Here is a 23,932-nt window from a genome sequence, read left to right as displayed (position 1 = left end):
GTACTTGAGGAGCATGTCGCAGAAGCACTAGCTAGCTGAACTTCTAAACTAAGCAGGAAACATCTAGTATTTACTTCAGACTTTATCTGCAGGACATTTATAATTTATTGGTGTTCATTAAGGCGCTATTCAGCTTTAATATGAGAAAATTAACGAAGTTGACGATAGATTTACTAGCATTCTGCTAATAAGTGTTTCAGTCACCTATTTTCGAGATGATTGACCCAGCAAAGATTAAACTCGGAACTGCATTGACCTTAGTAAAACATTAGTACCCCAACTTAGTGGACTGGGTACTAACATAAGCCTATGTGTATGAACAGAGTAGTCGGATGTGATTCACAGTTACCGCTTTTTAGCTTACTATAAAAACAGAGAAGATGCTTGAACGTTCCTTACATACCACGTTCCGTCCCTTAGCTGGTTGAGGCTGCGAACTGATCCCATATCATGTAATGGAGAAGAAAAAATTATGACTAAAGTCAGAAAAACAAATAGTGTAGAAATCTGCTACATAAGTATAATCATGTTGTGAAAGAAGTTTGGTTTATTTTGAATTTATTAAGCCCTTACACGATAAAATAAATTGGCATGGTTACACTAACCTCACCATGTCCGCCATAGCAGATAATGCGAGGCTCTCGCCGTGACCCCATTTCTATATATGGCTTACCAGACCATATTTGGCTATTCTACGCTATGTTATTATCAATCAAGTGGTGAATAATCCTTCTTTGTGGAATTTCAAAGTCATTGGTAGTTCATATTTACTTTTAATGCGCAGGAATTCTGACTCAAACCATGCCATATTTTTACTATGATCTGTTTATGTTTCCAAATAAGGCCTCAGTGTCCTAATATGGCACACAAACAAATGAGGTTGAGAATGGAAGTAGTCATCATTTGAACTAATATGGCAACGATCTAAACGAAAATATTGGATAAGAAAGGTAAACAAGATTTTACAACTATTTCTAAAATGATTTGCGATTATTCCCGTATTAAATAAGAGGACTATTCAATTGTTTTCATTATATTCAAGGAACATGGTCAAAATTGTTGATATTAAGCTAAAAAAGCGTTATATGTGAATCACGCCTAGCTTGCTCCATTGACACATAGTTTCATGTTAGTACCCTGTCCACGAGGTAGGGGTAAGGGTACTAATATTAGTACTATCCATCCCTATATTGGTACAGTGGCAACAAACTCACATTTCTCAATAAATGCATCTGTCGTAGACGCCACAACCACAATATATGTTTGCACTGATCAGAATTGGGTAATGTAGATAGAAAGTTTTATCGAAAATCCTTTTACGATCATTTGTGAAAAGAAAGATAAATACCATGAAAATCCTGGCATTTCATTAATTCTTTTTCTTTCTTCCAATTATTAAATTCTGATAACAAACCTTATCTATTCATCATCATCATCATCAGTCTCTTGGCCTAGTGTGGTCATCGAGGAGCTGTGCTGCTGAACATCTGACCAGTTCCCTCCACTTGTCTCGATCATGTGCCAATGCCTGTGTCTCTGCAAAACTTTTCCTGGTCCATTCTGTGATGTTGCCAGTCCACTTTTTTTCTCTGTCTACCTCTCCTCTTGCCACCCTGGATGCTGCCTTGCAGGACTGTTGTGGATAGACTGTTTGCTCTAGTGACATGACCATACCATTTCAGCTTTCTCTTTTTGACAGTGGTGAGGAGGTCTTCATATTGGCCTACTTTGCACCTGAGGGTGTTACGCACTTCTTCATTTGTGATGTGGTCCATGTAAAAGATGCCAAGGATGGTTCTGTAGCATCTCATTTCAAGTGACTGGATTCTTTGTTGTAATTCTGTTGTCATGGTCCAGGCCTCACATGAGTACAAAAAGATTGAGATGACTAGTGCTTGCAATAGTCTGATTTTAGTTTTCAGACATATTCTTGTCTCTCCAGATGGGTCTTAGCTTTGACACAGCTGCCGTTGTTTGTGCTGCTCTTGACAAAGTTTCTGCTCTTGATCCCTCTTCAGTGATTATGGAACCAACATATTTAAACTGGTTCACTGTTTCTAGTTCCTGTCCTCTGACTTTAATCTTGGCTGGGATTTGTTTGCCACTATTTGTCATCAGCTTTGTCTTCTCAGCACTTATCTCTGTCAAATCTGGAAGATGTTTCGTCCAGGTTCTTCACTAAGGTGGCAAGCTCGTCTTCACTGCCTGCCAGCCCATCAATGTCGTCTGCAAAGCGGAGGTTGGTGATGTTATGCCCTCCAATGCTGACTGTCCCACAGTGGTTTTCCAGGGCTTCGCTCATGATGCACTCTAAGTAGATGTTAAAAAGCGTGGGTGACGGGAGACAGCCTTGATAATTTATGCTTTATCTATTATGGTGGGGCAAATCAATTTCCCACCATAAGTATCCAGTCTGCTTTAAATATGTGTTAGTCACAAGATTCACAGATGATGACTTCAAAAATTACACCATTTAGTATGATGTACAAAATATTAAGTTTTATTGATCTGTCATTACTGATATTCTGGTGTGTGTGTGTGTGGCGCTTATTTTGTTAATATAATTTGTGGAAAGTTATATGAAACAATTTTATGATATATTTCATATCTTAATCAGCATCCTCTATATTCCTGTATATTATTTCTTATTTCTTTAAAAATTGTATCTGAAAAGCATAACTTAGGTAGTAGATTTCAACTAGTCATCTTTTTGACTGTGTCAATATAGTTTTATTTGCTCCATCACAGGGTATAGGATGATTGTTGTTGTTGTTATAGGGTTTAACACCATTTTTCAGCACAAGATAGGCTATACATGGCGGCCAGTATAACTGTTGGAGGAAGAACCCTGGGAAACCACAAGAAGAACCACCGACCCACAAGATACTACTGGCAGGCTTTCTGACATGTCCACATTAGCCGAGCCTGAGACATGAACACATGCAGACAGAGGTGAGATGGCAGTGATCTGGAACGGTGTGTGCTTTAGACCACTTAGCCACTCATGGCCCTGGTATAGGATGAAATCATAGCCTTAACCACAGTGGGGCTATGACATCGTTGCTACATTAAGACAAGGTCTAAACAGGCATGCAGAGTTTCGTATAGCTGCCATTATCACTTCTTTCCATTTAAAAAATAAAATAAGCTGACCTTATTTTATTTAGGAATCTGTCTCTTCCTTTCCTGATTTTAGGTGATCCATTTTCAAGTCTTGTAAAGACTGCACTTTACAGCTGTTTATATGCATCTCCTGTTACTTTTATATATCTGTATGGTGGGCATCAAATATCACATTTATCGGCTCTTTAATTTGACCCCATGTCTTCAACTCAGCAGCGACTGTCAACAAATACTTAGATCAGGATGATTTTAACTGAACAACTGTTATACGATTTTAAGTTTGTAAATAAGGCTAGACCTTGACCTCAGATATCAGTAAACAGCTTATTTATAACTTAAAAACATGACAGAAGTCAGGTAGATAAAAAATTTACAACAGTTATGGACAATGGTCAAATACACATAACAAATTAAGTATCGGTGTATGTAACACCCCTAATAAAGAAAAATAAAGATCTGTACAATAATGCTTTCTTTCACATATTAGTCAGATATACATATGATACTATAATAATTAAAAGTACATAGGAAGATGTCTTATGAATGACACAAAATATATACAAAATAAAATAGTATAATACTTCTATGTACATGAAAGTGCATCTGCAATCAAATTATCTTTTACCTTGATGTGCCTAATATGAATACTGTGTTCCTGCAATGTGAAACTCGACCTCAGCAATCTCTGATTTTTGTTTTTTGTTTTGTTAATGAAGTTATGGGGTTGTGATCACTGAATACAATAATTGGAGAAGGAGCTGAACTAATAATATACACTTCATAATATTGCAAAGCAGATATCAAAGCAATTGGTTCAAAGGATCCACATTTTCCTCTCTCTCTCTCTCTCTCTCTCACACACACACACAAGTGTAGGTAATTCGATTAACTCTAGGGTATCATATGTACATGCTTATATATTCAGTCTAATTGCAAATAATAGACCCTGATCTCCCATTTCATAACGAGACAGCAGATAAGGGTCTGTTTTGTTTATTTTACTGATTCATCCTAACTGCATAGACCCAAATCTGCCTAATAATCATTTGATGGCAGATCTGGGTCTGTGCAGTTTGCAGTTGGGCTAGACTAATAAATGAATATATATGGTAATCAGAAAGATTTCTAATATGGACACAGTGTTTTGGTGAACCTTTCAAAAAATGACCCACTTTGAAAATTATAATAAGATGGCAAAATTGAAACAATGGACACAAGAAAGAAGACAAAATAGAAAATTCATTCAATAATGTTATTTTACTCAAAAGCAAGCTTTGCATAACACATGGTGATAAAATAAAAAGTATGGTAAAGCAAAAACATGCATGAATTTATTTCTTTTTTTATTTGTTGTTTATATCAAGCTGATGAAATGGATGCTAAGTTACCTTCCCAAAGACACACTGAGGCAATTGAACTGGGCTGAGCTGGCTGTGTGTCAAATCTGCAAAATTTGGATTATGTTTCTGATGGTCTAACAACCATGGATAAGTTGAAAATGATAATTATATATAATAACAAGAAGAATCGTTTAATTGTAACAATTATTCTCGACTGATTTATGTTATTTGTTTTGTAATATAAATAGGACAAAATAAAAGCACAGCTGGAAATTCTTATGTTAATCATGTGACAGTTGTATTATAGGCATGATAAAATGTTTGATATAGAATAAGAATTGTTGTTTGGAAAGTGGTGTGCTATACTATATCAATTTTATGTAAAACATACTGTACACATGAGAATTATTGATTTGCTATGAAGTCACCATTGGTATTGTCATTGCTAGATGATCAAATTAGTGTGATGAGTTCCATATTTAACATTTATTTCTGAAGTATAATACGGATGTATGTGCAGTTTACAAATTTAAATCCTATTGAAATTGTAGTATCATGTGACTGCAGGTCATTAATTTTGCCTAATCACTTGATTCTCCTTAACTGCTGAAGTAAAACTACAATTTTCACAATTACAGTGGATTTGAGTGCAAGTAGGCACAGGAGGGCTCTTAATATAAATATTTGTTAGATATGAACTGATACATGAAAATATGACAACCTCGATAAAAACCCCTTCAAATGACTCTCTAAGAAAAGCCATAACTTGTAAAATCTTGGCAAAATGAGAAGCTGACAAAGACCTTTCCTTGGAGTTGACAGATCATTTAAAGCAAAGCTATGTTAAGCTTCAAAGAATACAAAACTAATCAGTAAACCATATATGCTAGCTAGTTCAGGAAAACTTGTAAATGGCCACCCATTGGCGAATGTCTCAAGAGAGAGAGAAGTTTTGCGTTATTTAACATAATAAAGTACCTCTGCTATGAAAGAAGAATCATGAGTTCATTTTGATTCAATATACCAGTGTAATATTGTAAGATCTATACAATATTCAAATCATGAATAACTATTGATTTCTTCACATATTTTATCATAACTGTTTTTAAATTACAGTCTGTTGCAAGCATTGAGCTAACTGAAGTTTTCAAAGTGAGACTGCTGGGTATTCAAAATGACTACAGAGACTTCATTTCAAGAAGTAAGTAAAACTATAACATTCAAATGCAGAATTTATCTTGCTGCCTGCAGCTATTGACCACCTGTCTGAAAAATATGCCTACTGCCACTGACAGGCTCTCTGAACTTTGCATACTGCCACTGACAGGCTATCTGAGCATTGCCTACTGCCACTGATAGGCTATCTGAACTTTGCATTCTGCCACTGACAGGCTAACTGATCACCGCCATGCTGCCACTGACAGCCTAGTTTAAACATTTTAGGTCACTCTGATATTCAGTCAGAAGGATTAAAATATTGAGTGGAAGAGAATTGTTTTTATTCCTGTTCCATTCAGAGATAGGGTGTGGATTACACAATTCTGCCTGTACATGCACGTGTACAGGAATACTGTCATGTAATTCCTCCAACACTTTTTAAGATTGAGATATAATTTTATATGGTCTGTAGATGTGCATAATGGTTGTAAAAATTGTATTGAAGCCTGCCTGGCTGATGGTGGGGGGGGGGGAGGAGCAGGGCTATGTGGGTCTGTGTATTTACAAAAATCTGAGATTAAATTGGAAAATGTGTAGACTAAATTGTGAGAATTTGTGTGTGATTACTGGCTCAATTTTTTACCTATGTCAGATGAAGGGTTTAAGTGAAACCCCATTGATCTTGCCGTGAAGCTATACAGTTGTGGTCCAGGGATCAAAATTTATCGACTATCAAGACCCTGTAAACAATAAGGCCTGTTTTAAGCAGCTGCCTCTTGGAAAAGGCCAAACTAGCCTCTTAATACATGTGACCTTATTATTGTAACTTTCATTGTTGTTGTGTTTATTACTGTTTCTTTAATCAGTTTTCTTCTAAAATCTGTCTTCTTCAAATTTTACTACATTTTCCAAATTCTTTTTTCTCCATCAAAGACATTACCCAATCACATTAACATTACTTTTGCTTCCTCCAGAATCCAGGCTTCCCATAGACTTTAAAGTCTCTCCGTGTCTACTTTGCATGGACCAAGGGAAGTAATTCTTACAGATTACCTTCCCTTACCCCACTTTGGCATCATGTATATTAGATACATCTAGTTTTTTTCTTTAGCTGTATCATGTCAGCAGGTTTCCTTGAATCCACTGATTTCTTTTTTTCTGTTAGCCATCCATCAGACCAAGAAGGAAAATAATTTCCAAAATAGATTAAGTTCTATACTCCATAGCATCACCAACTTTGTGGATAGTTTGCATGAGACAAGAAAAGCATCTGTTTTGTGGGTCAGTAGGTCAAAGGGAATGCAAGACAAAACAATTTTTTGAAAATGTATAACTGAATGATTATATATACAATTTCAAAGCAGAGAGACTAAATAATGAGTTTATAAATTCTGCTTCAAATGCAATTATTATTGTTCAATCTTAGAAGCCAGTTTTAACTAGTTAAAATTCACAGGTTTTAAAGTAACCATGGAATGCCAGCTACTATAAGAAGTTTTAAGTAATCTTAGACAGGGATCGTCCTGGGCTTCGCCAATGTCGCAAATCGCGATTTTTTTTCCTTATTGGCGACAAAAATATCCCATCTGGCGATTGTTTTGGCGACATACTTTTTGGTTATTTAATTTGTACATACAATCATGGATTTGGACTGAATAAATTTAAAGCCAGAACGAAAGGAAGCCACAAACTTGACTAAGCAATGCATTGGAATCAATCTGTTACACAAACAATCCTTTGTTCTTATTGACAACCCTATCTTTACAGTGCATTGTTACATCATAATCTGCTTATGCTGACATCTGGGCTGATTACTGTATGCTGCGATACAGTCAATCATGCTACCACACTATACCTACAACTGACCGACTTCTGAAGACGCGAATAGAACAGATACAGTTAATTGTATGGCTAATCCTTCTGTTTTTTTTAAAACATATACCAATGCAATAGTTTTGCTGAACCTTCATAGAAAATTGATAACCTTTGAAGTACCGACTACTGTGTATAAATACAAAGCAAATGGAAAAAATCTCAATCACAATTACATCTGTCGCCAGTGCAGCATTTTACTCATCGATCTTTTCCTTTTGCCTTCAGTCCCGTGTTACGGCTGCAGAGACTTAAACTCCGCAACAAGAAATAGCAAAAAAAAAACAGTTGTGCATAATTAATAATAATTATTTATTTCTCAAAATACAGGAGTGAAAGAATCCCTAAATTGGGTGTGAATTTACACTTATATATACAGTCCAATATTGCCAGGTGTTGACTCGTGTAAGTTTCATTCGTGGGAATGGAGATCCTATTTTTCTTGTCGAGAAAATTTATACAGCATTCAGTGATCATTCTTGGGATTTAGGAAGCAATTCGCTACAAGCTTTGTGAAGCTAGCCATAAAAAGGGGGTGGGGGGGCTGCTGAGAGACTACTGGTGTCAACTGTCAGCACTGAGGACTGTGAACGTGGATTCAGTAAGATGAACCTCATAAAAACTGACATCAGAAATAAGCTCTGCATCTCATCTCTCGAGAATTTAATGAGAATCAGCATGTACAGATGTGAAAAATTAGACTTTGAAACTGCATTCAACAAGTGGGCAGCCCTAAAATCGCGATGGATCTTCATGTAACACTTTGTAACATTTTGTTAATACTTGTTGTAATTAAAGTATTAACTAATCCGTCTTTTGTAATTTTCATTGCCTGTTACATTAATAGACTAAATTAACACTTGGAAAAATGTACACTACTTTTTTTGGCGACACTATTTGAAAATTGGCGACAAAATATTGAGGCTGGCGATTTTTTTGGCGACAGCTTTTTAAAAGCCAGGACCATCCCTGTTAGAATAATGGCCGGTATCAGAAGCATGGTTCATGCATTGTTAAATACATTCATTAACCACTGGGCTGAGGCCTTGCATGAAAAACCCGAAGTCCACTCATCCAATTGCTATATCAATGCAAGTTGATGGTAACCCATCACAAATACAGCAGAGTTAATAATGTCAATTTACCATTAATTCAGCATGTTTCTACTTCAAGTTAACATGGTCATAAAGGGCCTTCTGTGCAGGCTAGAATGTACATGGCATGAAAGAATCAGTGTGATCATGAGCTTGTTGGATACATAGCCCCCAAACCAGTACTGATACTTGTGGATAGTTTGTAGTCCGATCTTGTCTGTTCTTTAAATTGTGAAATTTCATGCACTCACTTTGTCTGCATACATCGCTGTACACTTTAGAAATTAACCAACATTTCTTGCAGCTATTGATTTACGGTCGGCTGAAGAGTCCTTATGGCAATATGTACAGAATCTTTCTGGATGAAAACTTATGTTTGACAACTTGTAAATGCACGTAGAATAACACAATCCTACCTGCTATGGCCATTTTGAGTACTATTAAGTACACTATGACAACGTCAGTGTTTTAAATTGTTTCATTATGTCTGCATGCCTTGTTTGGAAACATACCCTTTAAATAATATTTGTAAGAAATATTGGGTCTGTGTGTGTTTTTTGTTTTGTTTTTTTTTTTAAATTAAATTGCTTGTTATTTCGATAGGTATTTGATGTTTGAGATTTCAATTCACTTTCACACATAGACATCACACTGAATGTCTCAAGATACATCCTGCAATGAGCCAAATAAATGTCTATATCTTTCTGTTGCCATTGTTTGCATTCTTGATCTTCAATCCATAAAACTTGGTATTTTGTCTTGCTTGCCATCTCTGCATCCAGGCAAAACAAATTGTTATCAGATATCACAAAAGTCTCATTTGAGATCAAACTTTTATTTTGCATCAGTTTCATTTTGAACAGTTTTCTGACAGAATTCCAGGACAGTATTAAAATCTGAAGTCTTTATCAAGGTTTTCCAGGTTCAACTGGAACTCAGGGGTGGGGGTCAATGATTGCTACATACCCTGGTATTATGATATCAGAAAATAGTTGGATTTCTGACTTTAAGATGTGATAACTGTTTATCATTATTTCTTTAACCATGCTACATGGTAAAAGTTCAGTAGCTCACACTTTCTGCTCACTTGTTGTGAAGTTACAGGATGCAATTTGTAAGAGTTACTTCCTTTTTTTCATATGTACTTGCTGTCTCATCATTTTCCAATAAAGTGGCTGTTTTAAAGAGTTCCAGGAAGCAAAATGTTCATAAAGTTTTGAAACTGATGTTTCTTTTGCTGCTTTTTATATTTTTTAAAATGGCTTTGGCTTTTAGTTCCAATGGCATTACTCCTCAGCCTGTTTCTTTTTCTAATCTCTCGCATTCATTTTAATGTAAATCATGATTTATCATCTGGCCTAATCCTGCTTCTTTGTATAGGGATATAAGTTTTTGGCCTAATCCTGCTTCTTTGTATTGGGATAAAAGGTTTTGGCCTAATCCAGCTTTTTTGTATTGGGAAACAAGTTTTTGGCCAAATCCTGCTTCTTTGTATTGGGATACATGTTTTTGGCCTAATCATGCTTCTTTGTATTGGGATACAAGTTTTTGGTCGAATCCTGCTTCTTTGTATTGGGATACAAGGTTTTGGCCGATTCCTGCTTCTTTGTATTGGGATACAAGTTTCTGGCTGATTCCTGCTTCTTTGTATTGGGATACAAGTTTTTGGAATAGTAGATGCAAATGTTCAGTATGCCTGATCAACAGAAGTCATTAAAAAGTTGAAACCCATCTGTTATTTGTACAAGATCACAAAAGCTATCCGAATTTGCTGCTCTGTAAATCCAGACATCTCTCTTGACAGTATAACTTACCTTAACAGGTGTATCTATTACAACAAAAGTGGCTTCATGATCGCTGATTGAAGTTTCAATAGGGACCATACCAGTGGTGCAAGTAGATTTTAACTTGTACAGGTATGGTACTGACCCAGTCATTCTGGTATGGCCATACAGGTAATAAATGTTTTATTAGTACAGCATAACTGACTGTTATAAATTTATCTTGTTTCATTGCATGCTGGGGGGATATTGTTTGCGAAAAATTAAAGAAAGATGTTTCTTGGTTTGTCATAGTGACTCAGCACATTGGTTATATGTTACTTACATGTGATTGTTTTGTTGTGACATGAAATGTTGGAGAATGCACAAGTGTGTAACTGAGCATTTCCTATCCCTGTCCTCCATCATCTGTTTGGCTTATAAAGGATGAATTTTGCATTGTGTATGTGTGTGTGCATGGTCAATAAGAGACTGCATCTTATTATATCTGCCCACCAAACATGTCTTTGTAGTTTGTAGGTGTTTTCAAGTTGGTACAAATCTCGGTCTGTCAAGGTATTTGTCTCATTGAGTTGCACCATGCTAAATCCAAATAAGGTCTATAATATCTCATTTACCTACAGGTGTTTTTAACATTACATATTCCATAGAATCCATAGGGCATCGGATCATATTTTATGTAAAATTTCCAAAGTGTCGTACTGAATGTAAAATTCTCATATATTCTTATAGGGTCATACTTTATGTTAATTCCCATAGATCACAAAAGTGTGCCCTATATCCCATATATCATTCACCATAACTACTTACATGTTTGTAATAATGTGTTTGTGTGATTTAGGTTTCTAACTTAGATTTAACAGTTTTTCAGTCATATCGCTACAATGTCTGCAATGTGGCAGCTTATAGTGCTGTCTAGCACTTAGGCATCATGCCACAGACATGTAGCATGATGTCCCATCCAGTCACATTATCCTGACAACAGGCTGACCGGTCCTAACACTAACCTCTTAATGCTGAGCATCTCGCGAGGCAGCTGTTAGTACCATTTTAATTCATGTCAAACTACTGAAAATTGAGAAGTCAGATTACTCTGTGCTTTTTTTCTACAACTTTGCATACAAATTGGCACATATAATGAAAATCTCTGCATGTTTTCCATCAAGAATATTAAATACTCTGAGCACATATTTCTGAATAGCAAAGTTAGTTGTGTCAATATAATTGTCACTGCAAATTTTTTAAAAAATTCTCCACATTCTCCCTTATCAGTGACTCACACACAAATCCAGTGGCTTCGGTATTTGTATTGGTTCACATGGTCTTTGAATATCTCAGGAAAGAGCACAACATTGTTGCATTCCAAGATGAGGCTAGTAGTCATCCAAATTAGCCACAGAATTTTAAATGACCACAGTTGTTGGGGTTGTAATATTCCATATGCATTTACAAGTTGTCGGACAGTGAATTTGTTTTCTGGAAATATTCTGTTCATATTGTTCAAAAGACCCTTCTGCCCTCTGAAACTAAAGAGCTGGGAAAAATAACAGTAGGTATCTAAAATGTACACCAGTGAGTGGGATAAAAGTGTCTGCATGAAATTTTCACAATTTAATGAATTGGCAAGATCAGACCACAGAGTGCTAGTCAGTGTCAGTATAGGCTTGGAGGTTGATTTATTAGATTTTGTTATGAGCTAAACACAAATACTTAACCTGTATTATTAGTAAAGCAAAAAATATAGGTCACATAGACCCTCTTTGGTATGTAACAGAAGCTTAGATGATGTGGCTTTGACTGTAATTATACCAGTATTCAATGTGGCTTTGACTGTAATTATACCAGTATTCAATGTGGCTTTGACTGTAATTATACCAGTATTCAGTGCTTTTCTCCTGTCATTGGTCATTTTTAATTCATTTAAACAGAATATTCACTTTGTACATGTTTACATTTATTAAAAAAAACTATATCATTTACATGTGTAAGCATGACAGCCATAGTAGTCAGAAAACACCTAGCTTTTAACTGGAAAGCAGGTGACTGTTTAACGTGATTTTTAGACATTGGGGTATGAGAATGGCGGTTGGGTCCAGGTGATTATTTGGGCAGGCTTTGTTGTACATATATTGGGCATGCAGAGATGAATTCATATACACATCTGGCAATGATGCCTTTATCTGTTCATGCCCCCATGGAATTGTATACAAGTTTGAAGGGGCCCTTGATGGCTGTGGTCTGCAGTGCTCAACTTTACTGATCACTGCCACCTCACCTCTGTCCTTGTGGGTTTGAGTCTCAGGCTCGGCCAGTGTGGGTAAGTGAGAAAGCTACCATCAGGTTTTTACAAGTCAGTGGTTCTTATTGGCCATGTATAGCCTATCTTGCATTGAGACATCGTGTTAAACCCAAAATCACAACTACAGGTGTGACCAGCATAACCGAAAACCACATGTCACATGATCAATAAACAGGCACTCAATCTTCATAAACCTTTACTTTAATCTTGGTATTCCTACCAATGACAATGCAGCCTTTGTTAATTTGAGTAAAATTTCAGACTGGAGTAAGATTTGTTACTAAGAGTGTTGCCTAAAGTTTTAAGATGGTAGGGCCAAATCAAGATTAATTTTCTTTATTGTGCTTAATACTTTCGTTCAGATAATGTGGTCTGTTGGATTCTAGTGCAATAAAATATGTATGTTTGGTTTTAAAATAATTCTTTCTTAACTTCAGAATAATAAAGTAGAATGTAGTGACATGAAAAAAGTCCAGGACATGACTGAGAGCCATTTCCAGGTGGAGCTGTCTCACACCCCTTCAGCAGAACAACCAGGGCTTCAGAGGCCACAAACTGTGGTGATATCTCAGCGTTGCAATCAAATAGTGCTTCAGTTAATTCATAACCAGAGTGAAGAAGAGGAGGAGTCTAGTTGTAGTGATGAACAAAATACAATTGTACTCTATGTTGATGGAGAAAATAACAATGTGGCAGCCGAAGCAACACCTCTTGATGATTGTCAGACAATTCTTCAGATAGCCAATCAGAGAGCTGTGCAGGTTGTAACTAAGGATTCTGAGGAAGGTCTTCAAGGGGATGCCATGAATGGTGAGGATGAACAAGAGGGAAATATAGAACATGAGCTAGAACTTTCAAACTCTGAGGCAGATTTAAAACTAGCAACACATAACTGCAAGGATCAAGAAACTCAGAACAGCATTACAGTAAATGAAGTAGCTTGTGAGCATTTAGCCAAAGGAACTAGATATTCTTTTATTCAGATTGATGGAAACTCAAACCCTGGATCTTTGGATGTTGACATTGAAAAGCAGGCTATTGATTCTGCCGCCCAGACAGAAGCAGCTGTTGTTGTGCTTCATAATGCAGAAGCACTTGAAGATAATCCTAAGGAATCCATATCATTGTCCACCCAAGATGAGGGAAGAACCATTATCAAAATTTCAGAGGATGGCAGTTATATTCAAGCTGAGGATGGAGCAATTATACATATCACTGATAGCCAGTCCGGTGATGGATCCGATAATTCCCAAGATGGTAATTCAGAAACATACTATGTCCTGGAGGTGGAGGAAAGGGAAGATGGGGTAAAAGAATATCGTTGTCTCCATTCAAATGAAATTGTTGTTCAGGTGGCAAACAAATCAAAGGAAGTTGAAGTACAGACTCCAGAAAATCCTTCAGAAGATTCAGGCACATCACAAGTGGTACTGATGCCAAATAGAAATATTTTGTCCTATTATAGATCTCTTGGACATTATAAGTGCAACCAGTGTGACAAAGTCTTTGGCCTTAAAGGAAATTTGAAACAACATATGGCGCTTCATACGAATGAAAAACCATTCAAGTGCAACATTTGTGGACAAACGTTCACACTGAAAGGCAATATGAAAAAGCATTTGCAACTCCATAATGGAGACAAAAAGTTTCAGTGCAAATTGTGTGAAAAGGTATTTTCAACAAAAGGAAATCTAAAGCAGCATGTATTAAATCATGATGGATCAAAGCCATTTGGATGTAGAATCTGTCACAAAGCATTCAGAATAAAAGGAAATTTAACAAAGCACATGGCTTTACATGAGGAGAGACCTTTCAAATGTGACATATGCTTCATGCCATTTACTGGAGAAAAGAGATTAGCAGCTCATATGTTGAGGCACAACAGCCAGTATGCTGTGAAAGTTGAAACAGATGAAATAGTTTTATGTCCTGTTTGTAATGAGTCTTTTCCATACAGTTCCAATCTTTCAGTTCATTTTAAGATAGAACACTCCACTCAGTTGCTGAGATACAAATGTAACCTGTGTTCCAAGTTATGCAAGGAGAGGGGAGCATACTTACGTCACAAGGCTGTTCATTCTCGGCCATTCAGATGTGAAATTTGCGATAAAACATTTCCAGTTGCTTGCATTTTGCAGAGACATCTGATTTGCCATAGTGAAGAGAAGCCCTTCAAGTGTGCATTTTGTGGAAGGGCATTTTCAAGGTTTGGAAATTTGGAGAGACATAACATCAGAAACAGCAGAAAAAACTTGTACAGTTGTCACATTTGTGGAGAACAGTTTGAAGTCGGATGTAGCTTGAAGAAACATTTCAGTGAGAAACATAATGAAGGAAGTAATGGAACACCCACAAAGCCCTTTTCTTGCAACATTTGTGATAAGACATTTATGTTGGAAACAGCCTTGAATGCACATTTGAAAAAACATGAGCAGGTGTCTACACCAACTTGTGCTTTTTGTGGTACATCATTTCCAGATAAAATTGCACTGAAGAAGCACTCAGAAATTCACAAAGGTGAAAAGATTCAAAAGTGTTATATTTGCAGTCAAATGTTTAATGAACTTGATCTATTAAAGCGTCACTTTCAGTCTGAACATGCAGAAAAACTGAATAAATGTGACATTTGTGGAAGAGAATTTTTACTGGCAAAAGACCTAAAACGTCACATGAAAATCCACAAACCAGAGAGAGACCACAAATGTATTGAATGTGGAAAGGAGTTTACATATTCCTTTGGTTTGACGAGACATATGAAAACTCACTGTAAAGAAGACAAAGTTCACAAATGTTTAACATGTGGGAAAACCTTTTCTTTGATAGATTACCTGAAAAGACATGTCAAAACACACAATAAAACACATCAAACTAAATCTTTGATAGGTGCAGGGGAAGGGGGTTTCCAGTGTGATATTTGCAGTGAAACGTTTGCTTCAGAAGTAGACCTAGACAAACATATGAATTGTCATGAATCAGAAAGTTCTCCCAAATGTGTATATTCTGACAAAAACCCGCAACAAGTAAATGATTCAGAAAAGCTGAAGAAACCTTCCACAAAGAACAAATCTGTGACTTTAGTTGAATCTGGGAATTCAAGAAAAACAACCAGGGAAGGAAAAAGTGATTCAGGAAAGTCAAAGAAGAATGCCTGTGAAAAAAGTAAACGTGAGGAAATAGTTGTTAAATCTGGAAATTCAATTGAAACCTTAGATCAAGTAAATGATCCAATGCAATCGAAGGAAAATGCCTGTTCAAAAAGTAAGCCAGACAAAACAGTTATATCTACTAAGAAGGAAACAAAGAGGACAACTAGAAAAGAAATAATAGAGATTGAAAATGATGATAAGGCACATATTTGTGGAATTTGTGGAGTGAAATTCAAACAGGCAAGTTCACTTAGAAGGCATGAAAAGACTCACAGTGCTATATCACATGATCCTGGAAAGGGTGGTGATAAAGGTACCAATCCTAAAACATCAGTAGCAAACAAAAGAACACCAAAAAGTGAACAGTCATGCACATGTAGTGTGTGTGGAAAGTGTTTCATGGCTGAGTCCATTCTAAAAAGACATTCAAATATCCATAAGAAACGTCATCCCTACCGATGTGAAGAATGTGGGAAATGTTTTGCAAGTGAAGAGGAACTGATCAATCACATTGATGGAATTCACTGTGGAGGGCATTTAAAGGATCACAGTAACACTGCTGCTAAAGAAAAAAGAAGAAAAAGGTCATGGAAATGTCTTGATGAAGGTCATTGTCAAGAGGATGTTAAACCTTTGCTTTGTACTGTATGTGAAAAGGTTTTTTCCAGTTCAGAAGATTTGGAGAGGCATATTAAAACCTGTCAGACAGTGGACTAGAAATCTATCAGTGGATTCTTAAAACTATAAATTCATTATACATGAATCATTAATCTGATCAAGTTCCTTAACTATTGATGTCCATTAACAGACTGTGGGATATAATTGATTGTTGGATAAAAGGCCTACTAATTATGGAATAATGGACTTTCAATGCAATGTGCCCATTAATGGTGTCATTTTTAAGTTATTTGTTACATTATGGCCATCAGTGGTGTCATATTAATGAATTTCATTACATGGTGTCATTTTTTTAGGCTTTCAGTACAGTGTGCCCACTAAGGGTGTCATTAATGGTGTCATTTTTTAGGCTTTCAGTACACTGTGCCCACTAAGGATGTCATTAATGATGTTCAACACATTCTGTTGATTTATGGCATAATATTTAAGACTTTCCATACAATGTTTTTCATCAATAGTGTCATATTTATGACTTTCCATATATATTGTGCCCACTAGCTTTGTGTTTTTCTGACTTTCATTACAAAGTGTACTCATCAGTGGTGTTATGTTTATGACATTCAATACATTGTTCCCAATAAGGGTGGGGTTTATTTAAGACATTCGGTACAATATGCCCATTAATGATGTCATTTAAGATTTTTAATACATTGTGCCCATCACTGGTGTCATATTTAAGACTTTTTTAATACATTTTGCTCAATAATGGTGTTATATTTAAGAATCTCCATACATTGTGCCCATTAATGTTGTCATATTTAAGATTTGTAGTGCACTGCATCCAGTAATGCTGTGTGTTATGTTAAAGCCTCAGTATCGCCATTATGTGCAAAAAGTCATATTTGCCAGTCATCTGAATAATACTGAATCTTGAAAGATATTGGGCCCAAACTTTGTTGGGTTCCATTAAAACCAAATAATATCAACGTTTCATCACATTATGAGTCATGTAATTTCTCCATCAGACTGAGATACCCTGCCATTTTCCACTTGTATGAATTCGATGTTGATTGGCAATATTTATGAGTCAACCGACTTTAGTCAATACCTGGCACACAAGATTTTATGACATCACCGTTGTAAACATAAGATGCTAACACTACGCTATGTCAGATTGTCTTCAGCCCAAATTTGCGCTTCAGTTTATATTTCAGCACCCCAGCTGATCACCAATATTAATCCAAGTCTTATTTTTATCTAATGCATGCTTCTTCTTCTCAGATCCACTTAAAAGAGATTGCCTGTTTCTCTTCATTCCCTCCTGAATCAATTTGTGTGCCACATGTGAATGTTGTTGTTATTAGATTAGTCACTAATGGAATTTGTTGAATGTATCAAATCACTGCTTTTGGAGCACTGTGGAAAAAGATCAGAATTACGAGCAACTTCATTGACCGAATAAAGGGTGACACCTCTTAATTCTAAACTAAATATTTGACAGTTGTTTTTATCATATCATTTCCTTCCTTCCTAACTTTAGTTAAATTTGAAGAATGGTGAAGTTTATGATAATTGGTGACATTGGGGCTGCAAAGTGAGCATTGTGTAAATACTATATTTACACTTTTGAATGTACACCAATCTGTTAACTGCATTGACCCAGATATGCAGTCACATAATTGGCTAATAGATGAGGTATTTGCACAGTTCACTAGAATTGATCAGTTGGACACAGAGCACTTATTCTGATCAGTCAGCAAATTGAGTTATAGCAGGTCTGGGTCTTCACTGTTTGTATTTGTACATGCATTAAATTAATACACAAATTTGGTGGATAAATAAAAGTCAGAAAGTTAAGACTGGCAGCCATCTTTGTTGTGTGAGGATCAGGTTAAGGTCTTCACAACTGATGTTAACAATAGGAATCAGTTGGACTGTTTTCAGGATTTTCATGCCAAAGCACAGATCTATTTGGTCTTTACAGGTTCTGACAGGGATGGCACTAGTTTTACAAAAAGTTGTTGCTATTGATAATATCAATAATTTGTCACCAATTTTCAAAAAACTGGATATTTTCATAGTGCAGTACTACCAGTTTATCTCAGCATCCTTGTGTCCAAGGTCATTTTGTCCACGTAGGTGGATATTGAGTTAAGTGTTGGGGATGCTGAACAAATGTTGCAAAGAAGTGAAATTTGTGTGAGGTGACCTGTCATCTAGAATTTACACAGAAAGAAAATAAACCATGGAAATTTTGATTAAATAAAGGGAAACTAGACTTTCAGTTTTGTAATACAAGCCATAATGCATTAAATACCGTACATATGTTAGCAAAAATCCATGAATTCAGGTATAGATCACATATAAGAAATATCATGTCTTAGGCACATACCATTTGAAAACACAAAAAACATGTATAAAAATGGTAGTCTTTGTTGGATCTATATCCCATTTTCAGCAAACAGGTGTCACTAAACAATTCACTACGGTATTCATTATCACCAGTAGCATGTGTCTAATATAGTTGTTGTTTACATGCTACATGCACTTAACTTTGCCTAAATTTCAGTCAGCCTGAGACAACTATCATCTTGCAGAGGCTACCAAAGGGGTTGAAGCTATTCATAGGAAATGAAAACGCGAACAAATTAAAAAGTTGAACAAACATCTGTGCAAGCTTTCCTACCCTCAATTAACTTGACAGCCATATATCTATAGTTTCAAAAGTTTAGAAATTTAATTTGCCTTGTTCATTGAATTGTTTACATATATGATTAGATATTCCTGGTAGATGCAGCAAGCTGAACTTCACTTGCATTTTTGCACACATTTTTTCAGCTATTTTCAGTTATAGTAAAACCTCTGATATTTGTTATCTTAATATAAAGGACACCTGGTTTTAAAGGACAAAATTTATTTGCTCCTGTTATTTGACTATTTTATGAAGGATGCTAATCTACACAGGACTACATGTAATGGTTCTTTTACAAGTTTCACTAATTTTGCAAACATTGTTTTGAAAGTTAAACTGTATTATTTTACAGACCCTGTTGTGATGCCATTTCAGACTGTGCATTAATCCCTAATTAGTTAGTCTGGATTAAGTTAAAGATTTTATTGTTAAAGTTTTGTTTTAATGAATTGTAATTATTTTTGTAAATAGATAGGAAGATCAAGATATTTTAGCTATATCATGAAAATCTTCTATCTGGCCAAATAGAAAGTATTAGGATATTTTCCTGTGCTGACTGGGATAAAGGTACAGTGCAACCCCGCTATAATGCGCCCCGCTATACCACAAATTCGGATATAACGTGGTTGTGGCATGGATCCCGAAATTTTGTATATTCATTCGCACATGGAAAAAAAATTTGCCTACTGCACTTAGTTCTCGGGTTTTACATGTGTATCAGGTTTTCTTATGAACTCATTATTAATTTCCTATTTTTTATTAAATTTTTTTACCGTTATAGAAAAGCCAGTTCACAAACGCAATTTGTGCTCTGCACTTTGCACATAAAAAAATTGTTATAATTTTTTAGAAGAGATCGTGTATGAATTTGAATATAATACGATCGTGGCATTGTTCCTGAAATTTTAAATACATGTACATGTATTTTTCTCGTGACTCGTGACCATCGCATGCCTACTGCACTTAGTTCTCGGGTTATACTTGTGTATGGTGTTTGTTTATGAACTTGTTATTAATTTCCTATTTTTTTATAAAATAATATTTTACCATTGTGGAAAAGCAAGTTCACAAACGCAAGTCGTTCTCTGCACTTTGCGCAGTGATTAGTATAGTAGTTTTCACGTTTTTTTTCCGATATTCACAAAATCTGAAGTAAAAGTTATATGCACGCTGAAAGTATGTGTTGATTGTTAATTATTCTTCTTGTAGTCGTTCAAATGAATAGGTGTACAGGCTTTAATTATTGGAAATTTGCAATGGATAAATGTACATGGAAACGCATATGAGAAAATTTTAGCAGTATGAAATTTGTACAGACACCGTTCATAGACCATGGAACGTAATGAACCATACACATGCTTCGTCTTTCTTAACCTAATTTTGCTGTTATTTTTTCCATTGAATTCAGACACATAATGATGTTTGACAAAATTATTGAATAGTTTAAATATGTATGCAATTTTTGCAATGGAATTATATAATTTATGATTTAATTTCAGCCCCGACGGTACGATATCAGACGGCAAGTAAACGGTGTTGATAATTCAGATACAATGATCAGGGGAAATAATATTGAATATTGTAAATCTGTGTGCAATTTTTCAATGGAATTACATGCATTATAGATGAACTGAATGCCACGACGGCACGATGTTAAACGGTGTTGATACCCTATTCATCATATACCGTAGACATGAATACACATATATTTGCCAATGAGTTGTTCTCTCAAAAAAGTAAAATACTGTAAAACCCCGTCTTAACGTGACCCCGATATTAACGCGATCCACTTTTGTGGACCCCAATTATCGCGTTATAGCGGGGTTCCACTGTACCTGGATACACTTGTCTCAAAATTTTAACACAAAAGCTCAGTCTGGAGCCCCAGCTCTTTTTTGGCATTAGGAAGAAATACTCAAGACTTTCGACCAATCTTCATTTGATTGAAATCTCTTGGAGTGACACAAGAGGTTTCACTCAACAAGGTTATGATTTGTGTAATTTGTAGGGTTTGTTTTCTTCTTGATAATCATATTGTTGAAGGAGGAACCATGTCCCACCCACTGCATGATTAAAACGCAAGCTGTTGAAAATAAATTTTGTTAAGATATTGATAGACTTGAAAGTTTAAACTGTTGAATATTTGCATATCTGTTTGATTTGATATATTTACGAGTGTACATATTCATAAGAAGAATGTATGTGCTCTATTTGAAAAGCTTATCAACATTAGTATAGTTGTAAATAGTATAATAATGTATGTTATCTAAAGTAGTGTTTGATAAAAGTATGAAAATCTTAAAGATGACATTTAAAATTAAATAAATAAAAATAAATAAATCCTAAAGAAAATACAGTTAACTCTAATTACATTTTCTGGTCATCTTCACTAGGCAGGGTTCAAATATGATAACCTATCTACACCTTGGCAGCTCAAACAGATATTTTAGTGCTTTGTCCTAGCAACATCTATTGGATTTCATGAGTTGCCTCTCTTAGTATGTAATGCCAACTAACCAATAGCATGTAACAGCTGTGAATTGTACATTGGTCAAAAATGTTGGATGCAGTTGACTTCAAAAGGGATACTTTGTAAGTTCAGCATCGAAAGTTTGACTACATACAAGAGGAAAGCTATTGTTGCAGGTGTATTCGATTGAAAGACATTTGTACAAACACAAACTGGCAGTGGAAAATTGCTTATTTATGAGCCCATTCAAGTTGTGTGGTCCCATTGTCTTGATCATTTATGAACAGTGTTCACAATGAGATTCAAAGACCCGAAGCACAGAAATACCTGCTTGATATGCTAAGGTGTAGATAGGGTTATCATATCAGAACATTAGCTACTGAAGATGTTTTCTGGTTTGTTTGCACAGGCAAGGCAGACAACTGTATGAAGGTCTTTTATTTGTGTTGCATGACTTAAGTAAAGATATCTTGTTAATATCATTAAAATACGTGTTAAAGAATAAATAACTGTACACTATATTAGTGAAGTTGTAAGTACAGTTTTATTTTGCCTTATAATTCTAAAGCCTTTGAAATGTTTCCCTTTTTTGGAGTGAATGAATGTATATATTTCTTGATCACAGGACCAAAGGTTGTGCACGGTTTGAGTTTCTTTTCTTTTCTTAGGTGTACATGTATAAATACAATGTGCATTCAAAATATGGTGCTTCATGGACTCATTTTTAGGTGGACAGAACCTATGTAAGGTGGATTCTGCATGACTATACCAGTGTACACTGTATATTAAAAGGCTGTCATTTTATTTTACTTCTTGGTCCTGCTTCTATTATCAGCCCATTACTGCTTTCTAATTTAGACTTCTAAGATAAAATTGTGCACCACTGATTTTCATTAAACTTCATATAAATGTTTAGGATATGCTCTGCCCAAATTATGTCAAAGTGGCTTCCCTTGCATTGGAGTAGTTTATGTCACAACCTTGTGTAAAACATGTTTTTGACGTTTGCAGAATATATTTTGATCAAACCTTGCAGGAATGTTTCTTAGGATATACTGTGTGACATTAATGCCTGGAGTGGCTTCCATGGCAACCAGATGCAAAACCGTTTTTGAACAAATTTAAAATGTCAAAGCCAGTTTTGATCAGATTGAGCAAGAATGTTTGTAGGGACAATCTCTGATTAAGAAACAAGTTCCGGATAGTTTCCCAAGCTCTTGTCTGACTTTAAATACCTTCAGTTTCATCTCTCTATAAAAATTGAGTTAGTGTTATTCAAACTTTGTATGACTGTTCCTTTAACAACAGCAACTTTAGATTATCAAAGCCTTTCTGAGTCATAACAAAAGCCAGTCTAATTTGTGATAATACCAGTATGTGTCTGTCTTAAGTAAACATAAACATATCACAAAATTTAAATTGAGTTTTCAGAAATTGCTTCATTTGTAGTCTTCTTATTTTTACAAATCTTGCAGTGAATGGTATGGATGATGTGACAATTTCATGTAAACCTTTACAAATCTTGCAGTGATTGGGATGGATGCTGTGACAATTTCATATAAACCTAAGTCAAAACCCACAGCATATAGATTATCACTAACTGGTTTCCAAGTTAAATACGGAAAATAAATAATCCAGTTTTTCAACTTACCTTTTAAAAGCTTAGTTCCAGAAACTTTAGTTCATTAAAGTATGATGTGTTATTTATGGGGTGAGTAAAGCAGGGTATCTCAGAATTTAAAAAGATCCATAGTTCTTTCGAGAAAGTGCATTTTTAACAGATAACGTTTCATTAATGTTTACTACGCTTACATTTTGTGGAACTAATTTGATATCATCTCCCACTTTATTTTGCATCCTTTGGCTTACAGGAAGACAAGCTTCCAAAAATTTCTTTTGTAAGCTACTTAAGATGTATTTATGGTATATATCTTTGTTCTCTTTAATTATGTTATGATTTTTTAATATAACACTTCCACATTTTATCTTGTTTTTGTGGCATGTTTTTCTTTATATAATTTTATTATGATGTTACATTATAAATCACTGAGGTTTTGATAACCACAAAACATGGTCAATGAATCTTATGTATATTACTTTATTTTCAGACAGATTCAGTAGTATTACCTCATAGAATAAGAATGGTTTGGTGTATTCTTTGATGGAAAAATTTTGTTTAGATACCTTGTTGTCTATTACCGTATCTATTCTCAAAGACCTTGATCTCATTATGCGATAGCAGATCTATGTTGCAATGTTTGCAGTTGGACTCTACTTCTAAGCGAGTATGGGCCCTTGTGGAAAAGTCATACTACTGTAATTGATTATTTGTGGATTTT

The 23,932-nt window shown here is 35.4% G+C and overlaps 1 protein-coding gene across 2 annotated transcripts; it reads left to right on the top strand.

The window, feature by feature from the left end:
- Positions 1-23,578, top strand: LOC149780940 (uncharacterized). 2 transcript variants are annotated; one of them, XM_089938041.1, is made up of 3 exons: positions 1-66; positions 5,580-5,664; positions 13,105-23,578. In XM_089938041.1, the coding sequence occupies exons 2-3, from the start codon at positions 5,638-5,640 to the stop codon at positions 16,528-16,530; spliced, it is 3,453 nt and encodes a 1,150-aa protein (XP_089794167.1). In that variant the 5' UTR covers positions 1-66; positions 5,580-5,637; the 3' UTR covers positions 16,531-23,578. The 2 variants fall into 2 exon arrangements, with proteins under 2 accessions (XP_089794167.1, XP_089794166.1); XM_089938040.1 differs by having other exon boundaries at positions 7-5,664.
- The last annotated feature ends 354 nt before the right edge of the window (positions 23,579-23,932 follow it).

The sequence above is a fragment of the Sinohyriopsis cumingii genome, chromosome 16 (genome assembly GCF_028554795.1).
Source record: "Sinohyriopsis cumingii isolate HCF-2022 chromosome 16, ASM2855479v2, whole genome shotgun sequence".
Classification (NCBI taxonomy): domain Eukaryota; kingdom Metazoa; phylum Mollusca; class Bivalvia; order Unionida; family Unionidae; genus Sinohyriopsis; species Sinohyriopsis cumingii.
The sequence above is the reverse complement of the archived record's forward strand: the minus strand, read 5'-3'. Positions and strand labels throughout refer to the sequence as shown.

Excerpts from the sequence above, each read along its gene's own strand:
- LOC149780940 (XM_089938041.1), top strand. The coding sequence starts at position 5,638 with ATGACTACAGAGACTTCATTTCAAGAA. Across the intron at positions 5,665-13,104 it reads CAGAGACTTCATTTCAAGAA|AATAATAAAGTAGAATGTAG; the intron begins GTAAGTAAAACT and ends TCTTAACTTCAG.